The following is a 7464-nucleotide window of genomic DNA, read 5'->3' as shown; positions in this document are numbered from 1 at the left end:
AGAGCCCCGGGCATCTGGTTCCCTGCACACCATCTCTGTTGTAAGTGTTCATTATTCTGTACTCACCAATGTAAAAATGTATCCGTTTCTCCACTTCACCTTTATCCCATTCTAGAAATTTCCTCGCTGTGCTTTCTCTCACCTCCTAACGGATTTCATGCACTCCCTTTCTCCGTCTTTCATTATATTGTATAAAATAAGCTGCAAATCTGCTGTTCTCCTCGGAACTTGAGAACTTGCTCCCTGGCATGTGATGTCATTACAACTCAGGTAAACCCATAAAAACTTTCCACACGTTTACACTTTTCTTACTAAACTGGGCCTAGGAGCACCTGCTCTCTCAGGGGTCCCTGTGCTGCTCCCCACGTCCAGCCCTGCACCACCACTGGGCAAGGCAGGGTGATCACAGGGAAGCCCCCCAGGCAGAGGGCAGAGGCTGCCAGCAGCAAGGGGTCACAAGGACAAGCTCAACCAATAGTGAAGGACGGAGAGAGTCTCCCTGCAACCGCTGACCAAACACCAGGGAGCCCCCGGCCACCTGACCACCAAACACAGTCCTGTCTTCCCAGGACACACAAGACACCTCTCCCTTCACACCAAGACCTGCAGGTTCTTCTGAGACACCTGGTCCCGGGTTCTGTCCCTGGAAGCAGAGGCCAGGCTGGTGACACCCTGAGATAGGATAAGGGTCCTTTCTACACTCACTTCCCAGCTTGACCTCTTTTCACCCCCAGAGTCATCTCTGTGACCCTCGTGCTGGGAGGGAATCCAGCCTCCCCAGAGCAGGGAACATGGGGAAAGCCTGTGTCCAGCTAGGTTTCTGTGTCACACACAGAAGTAATCCCCTGGTGTAGGGACCCCTGGGGCTGTCTGTGTGGTGTTGGCAGACTCAAGAACAAGACACAGCAGAGGCCAATTCTAGGGTGAGAGTGTCATCCTCTCAGGGGGACACGTGCCCCCATCAGCACTGCTATTGCCAGTGTGCTCCAGAGGCCAGTAAGATCACCCTCCCGTGAGAGCTTGTTAGAGGCAGGGTCTCTGGCCCACCGCACACCTGCTGAGTCAGAATCTACATGTACAGGATCTACAGACCATCCCACTGCCCAGGAGAGGGGGAGGGGCTATCCAACCCCCACATCTAGAATCTCATTCTGGTTGGACATCCCCCTTAGCTGAAGTAGCATTTCTAAGTTATCAAATGGGCATCACAATCTTTACAATGTTTCCTAGGTGACCCAATGCACAGCAAACGGGACATCTCTGCGAAAGATTTCCAAAGATAGGCCCAGAATGACTTTTCTGAAAGGTAAAGTTAAATGTGGAGAACACAGCGAAGTGGGAGTGGGGACAGCTCTTTGTCTCACAGGAGGCTCTGGGAGTGCACGACCTGGTGCTTTTTCAAGCACAGTGTTGGAATGTGAGTGTGTGTGTGTGTGTGTGTATGTGTGTGTGTGTGTGTGTGCGCGCGCTCGCCCACCAAAGCCACTGCAGTTCCCAAGGAACCAAATATAGGGGGACAAGAAAATGGAGGAAGGGCACAGGGATGACCCAGGAATGAGGGGAAGGAGAGGGAGGGATCTGGTCACAGACCCCGCCCCTCGCCCACGTGACCAGGGAAGTTATCTTGCCCCAGGAGAAAGCTCAGGGTACATTAAGGAGTGACAGCAGATCCCACCAGTCTGGACAGAAGTCCTTACGAGCATTTCTGGATCTCAGGCTTTTCTCACAGAGAGAGGGAAGAGCAGGCAGTGGACACCATGCAGGCTCTCTCAGCCACTCCCCGCACAGGACTTGTCCCCTGGCCTGGGCTGCTGCTGGCAGGTAAGAAGACAATCCCTGGGCTGGGCGGGTGGTGGGAGAAGGAGACAGGCTGGGGACTCCCAGGGAGGACAGTGCTCTGAGAGGGGACAGATGGCTTGGACCTGTGGGACAGTACAGGCAGCAGAGTAGGATGGGGGAGGGAGCCCAGCTACAGGAAAATCTCATGATCTGGAAGGGGTGAGGGAACGGAAGACCTCGACTGCTTTTTACTTCCTAGTCATCCATTAACATTGAATTTTGGAAGCTGGTGATGGTTATAAGAATTTATGTCGAGTGACACCAGAGAAAACTGGACCAGGAACACTAAACATTGCCCTTCCTACCAACTTCAGAAACAGGCAATTACCCCCAGGAGGTGCAGGGTCCTGGGAACACTCCTCATTCACCCACTTGTATGTGCAGTCTGTGCAGGCACTGGGGGACAAGATCGGACAAGCCCCTCCATATGAGCTCACATTGTATGGCAAGAAGAGAGACAAGGACATATCTAGACTTGATGTCAGCCACCCACAAGTGTCATTGAGAAAACCGAGCAGGGACAGGTCAGAAATTGGAAACAGAAGATCTTTAGATCCTTGGGACACACCTTTGCTGACCACCTTCTCTAAGTACCAGCAGGGGTCTCAGGGCAGTGAGGGGGGTGAATCAGACAGACACTAGAGAAGAGTATTCAAAACAGAAACAATAACAGGTTTACAGGTGTTAAAATAATGACAGCCATGCTGCTGACTTTGAGCATGGTACACACACACTCTCACACACTCACACACACACCAAGGTGGAGAGACCTGCTCAGGATCAATGGTCTCATCTCCTCATCCCTATGCACAGACTTAAATACTGCTCCATTTCTCTCTTCCCTCCTAGTGTCACTCATCACCTTCTGGAGCCCGCCCACCACTGCCCAACTCACTATCGTGCCAACAATTGCTGCTGAAGGGAGTGATGTGGTTATGCGTATCAAAAATAAGCCTCCCAATTTTTGGAGCTATGTGTGGTTCAAGGGGCAAGGGGCAAATAACAATAACTTCATTGCCTCTATTGCAAAATATCCACTTGGAAGAAAGTCTAAAAATGAGAGAATGTTAGTCGAATATGATGGATACCTACATATTAAGAGAGTCACCCTGAGGGACGCAGGAGACTACACCATAGTAGTCTACCTTCTAAATGGAAGAAAAGAAATCGGATTTGGAAGGCTCACTGTATATGGTGAGTGATTGCTCTCTAACCTCTGGGTGTCAGGGGGGAGGGGTGGAATTCTACTCCACACACAGGATGGACAGCCCTGGGCTCTGCCTCCACCGCTCTCTGCATCACGTCCCAGGTTGGGTTTGGGCATTTAGTGCAGGACACACACAGTGGAGACAAACTTCCTAAGATCAGAGTTCCCAACCCGGGTTCCACTCCTGCAAACATTCACTGCAGAGAGAAGGGCCATTCTGATGGGAGTAACTCAGCAGAGTGACACCAGTCTCATCCACACCCTGGTTCCCTCCCCATGACCATGACCCTAACAAAGCTACATCAGTGCCTAGCCTGAGTACATGCCTGGAATTTTAACAATGAAGCTCAGCTCAGCAGCCCGGCCCCAGACCCCTGTCACAGGGTTCCTTACTTCAGGGACTCTGGTGACTTTATGTCAGTTTGGATTTTACTTGCTGGGAAGTACTGACTGCAATTAACAGATTCCCGGGTGCCTGATTCACAAAACTCCTGATCTGATCATCAGCGAGTACTTCGACTCAAAAGCTACATCTAGGCCTGACTAAGTGGTGGCATGGTGGAGAGAGCATCAGATTGAAACAATGAGGACCCTGGTTCAATACCCTGAGTTCACCCTCTTGAGCGTGGGTTGACCAGCTTGAATACGGGACGCTGGCTTGAGCATGGATCATAGTCATGACTCCATGGTTGCTGGCCTGAGCCCAAAGGATGCTGGCTTGAGCCCAAAGTCACTGGCAAGGGGCTGATCTATACCTCCCTGCCCTGGACTTGAATCACATCCTTCTGTGTTTCTTGATGTCTGCGTGTCACTCCCACAGGACAGAAAGGAAAGGACTTTGCTTCTCACTCCCCACTCTCCACCTGCACCAGCTCAGGGACAACATGTAATAGACACTCAGTTTCTTTTGATAAATTAAGAAGAAATAAATGGTGATTGAAATAATGAATGAATGAATTAATCAATCAATCAAAATCTCTGCAGAGGACTGGAATCTAGAGCAGAGTCTTTGGAATTCTGGCCACACAGACAGCCTCCCGGTCAACCCAGGGGCTGATATCTGGGTCTCAGACCCTTTGCTGTTCTCTAGAGAAACATTCCTTTCTAAAAACGGTTTTAGGCTTTGGGGTATTAATAATAATTTTCACATATTGAAACATTCTATCTCTTTTTCAAATTCTTATTTCATAACCACCAAGCACAAGGGGACTACCAGAACCAGAATTTCAGCGCGTCCATCTCCCCCTTGCGGTCCATCCCCCCATCTGCATTTGCACAAGTCCTCACCTGTCCTCAGCACAGGGAGAATGACTCTATGCCCAAAGAGACAGAACACAGTTCTGCTGCCACAGTCAGCTCCTCCTGGCACTGCTCTTTTCTAGTTCATCCCTTGGACTCTGTTCTGTCATTTATTGGCTCACTGGCTCATGTCAGTCACACTCACCTGGGAGGACCTGACCCACCTCTTGGCCCTGGAGCCTGAGTAATCAACTGACCACTGGCTTCCTCTTGGTCCCCATGTGTTATTTCTGCTTGAACCCCAGTCTTGGGGGTGTCATAGAAAATAGCACATCATACACCTCGACTGGGTGCTGGAGGCTGTGCAGCTGTAAAGAATGACCCGTGGTCAGCCAGGCAGTCAGCGGACAGTGAAGAACCAGGAGAAGTGTGAGTTGGTCTCTGACTCGTACGTAGTCCTGTGTCTTTCCAACCTGAGAAAGTCTGCGCTTTTTCCCAGACATACACTGGAGGTTCTATGTTCTCTTAGTGCTCAGGACCTCGTGCATTTGTCTTGTGATAACTGACCTGCCTTATTCCTTTAAGGACTCAAGTTGGCTGAAAGGTGAGAGGTGCCAACTCTGACTGAAGGAATCTTTAGATGCATGCAGGGCAATGTTCTCTCTGTTCCTGACACCACAGTTACCCACACCCAACATCACAAGCAACATTTCTGACTCCGAGACCTTTACTTTACATTTTTCTAATGACAGTGATGTTGAGCATCTTCTCATGTGCTTATTGGCCATGCATATGTCCTTTAATAAAATGTCTTTGCCAGTGCTTGCTCATATTTAAATTGGGTTATTGTGTCTTGTTGTTGAGTTGTAGGAGTTTTTTGCATATTGTATATTATACCCTCATTCTGTATATAAGTTTCAAATGTTTTTCTCTTAGCCTTTAGGTCATATTTCACTCTGCTGATTGTGTCCTTTGATGAACAGAAGTTTTCTATTTTGACAGAATCCAATTTATCTTTTTCACCTCCTGAGTTTTTAGTGTCATGTTCAAGAACTCTTTGCCAAATATATTTTCATTCTTCTCCCTTTATTTTCTTTTAAGAGTTTTATAGTTTTCTGTCTTACTTTTAGGATTCAATCTACTTTGACTTAGCTCTTGTGTGTAGTATCAGTAAAAGGTCCACTTCATTCGCTTGCAGGTGGATATTGCTGTTCGGCACAATTTGTTGGAAAGACTATCCTTTTTCAAGTGAAAAGTCTTGGCTTCATTGTCTAAACAATTTCATTGCCCTTTTTGATAAAGTTTTTATGCCAGTGTCATACTATTTTGGTTAGTTTAGCTCTGTAGTAAGCTTTGAAACCAGGAAGTTAAGATCTCCAATTTCATTCATTTTTTTAAAGATCATTACAAACATTTAGGGTTCATTGAAGTTCCATATGAATTTTAGGGTGGATATTGTTATTTCTGCAAAAACCAAGTAATTAGTATTTTGATAAAGATTGTATGAAATAACTAGGTAGTTAAAGATCCTGTGTTGCTTAATGAATTATTTAACAAGAGTTAAATGCCTTTTTACTCGTTATAAATTTCCCTTGGCTTGAGAGATGGACCGAATTGGTAAGCCTGCCTTCTTCAATATACATGAAGTTTACATTAAGAGAAGGGCCTGATCCTTTGTGAAGACAAAGAAAGTTCTAGAAAAGAATCAATACAAGCTTATGAGGAAAAATTCCACCTGATGATGAACTTATAAGTCACACGGGCTGGAAAGCAATCCCCATGGAGATGTCCATGGGAACAGGTCGTAGTCACACTGGGGTGATCTGGTGTCAGAGAGGAGGTTCACCCCTGTCTTTACTCACTGTCACCTGAACAAAGACAAACGTCCTTCTGCAGAGGTCAGGACCATCCTCTGGTGACCTTTACAGATCTCAGTGTAAACTGAGTGGCTGAGATCTCTGAGGAAGCTGCGTGGCCCCAGGTCCCAAGCCCACTCTCGATCATTCACGTCCTCTGTTTCTCTGCAGAGCCCTTGAGAGTGCCCACCCTCCTGGCCAGCAACACCTCAGTCACAGAGAATAAAGATGCCGTGGAGTTCACCTGCTACACAAATGGGATCACCACCCACTGGTTATTCAATGCTGTGAGACTGAAGCTCACGGACAGGATGAAGCTGTCCCCAGACAACAGGGTCCTCACTATAGACCCTGTCCGCAGGGAGGACGCTGGCAGTTACCAGTGTGAAGTGTCCAACCCGCAGTCTTCTACTGAAAGCTGGCCCGTTGAGCTGAATGTGAAATATGAGTGACTGTCCTGCCCTTCTCCATGTTCCTAAAATCTGAATAAATTTCTTTGCACCATTTTAATAGAGTTGTTGTGAAGGATGAGAGTTTTTAGACTTGCATTGAGTCCATAAATATTCAGAATTGTGAACTAACATTTTCATTATTGATAGCTTAAGGTCACATTCCACACCAGATCCCACCTTCGGTTGGTCTTGACTGCACCATCTATCTAACGAAGTGACAGCAAGTCCCTCACAGGATGGGCAGTAACTGATCACCGTTGGGAGAATGTGATGAGTTCCCAGGACTGTGAGCTCTGACCCTTCCCCAGGGGATGTGTGGAGGGTGTCTGGACACTGGAGTGGACACCAGGAATGGACAGGTAGACACCGATGTGGGTAGCAACAGTGATCTTTCTGTTTAAGCTTCCTGTATGATTTTTCCAAAACAATTTCTGAAGTCTTCTGAACCATTCCTACTGTCATGGCAACAGACTTACTCACATAAGTTCAGTGTGACCCTGTCCTCTTTGTTATAGAATATAATTCGAAATACAACCAAGGCTTTGACTCAAGTGTCCTCATTAAGACAGGTGCCCACAAATTTAAAAATGACCTCACCCTTTGTGGAACTAAATTAAACCTGATGTGTATTTTAGTATTTCCTGGAGAACAGTGCATCACCCAAAGCTAGAAAGACTGCAAGTGAAGTGTGAGGGTGAGGCTTCCAAACCACAAGAGGCTGTTAAAACTTCCTTCTTCGTTCTCACAGAAAAACCTGTCTCGAAGCATACTTGTGGTGAATGTCAGTTCCTCTGCACTTAGATAACTAAGCAGGCCAAATCAAGTGACACCGACCATGTTGTAGGATCAAAAATACTCTTCTTCCTTGGAG

The 7464-nt window shown here is 47.3% G+C and overlaps 1 protein-coding gene across 1 annotated transcript; it reads left to right on the top strand.

Moving 5' to 3' along the window:
- Positions 1-1670: 1670 nt before the first annotated feature.
- Positions 1671-6630, top strand: LOC136397319 (carcinoembryonic antigen-related cell adhesion molecule 21-like). Its single transcript, XM_066371838.1, has 3 exons — positions 1671-1821; positions 2689-3033; positions 6313-6630. Exons 1-3 carry the CDS (start codon positions 1758-1760, stop codon positions 6591-6593), a joined length of 690 nt encoding a protein of 229 aa, XP_066227935.1. The 5' UTR covers positions 1671-1757; the 3' UTR covers positions 6594-6630.
- The last annotated feature ends 834 nt before the right edge of the window (positions 6631-7464 follow it).

Source organism: Saccopteryx leptura, chromosome 3, assembly GCF_036850995.1.
Source record: "Saccopteryx leptura isolate mSacLep1 chromosome 3, mSacLep1_pri_phased_curated, whole genome shotgun sequence".
NCBI lineage: Eukaryota > Metazoa > Chordata > Mammalia > Chiroptera > Emballonuridae > Saccopteryx > Saccopteryx leptura.
The sequence above is the reverse complement of the archived record's forward strand: the minus strand, read 5'-3'. Positions and strand labels throughout refer to the sequence as shown.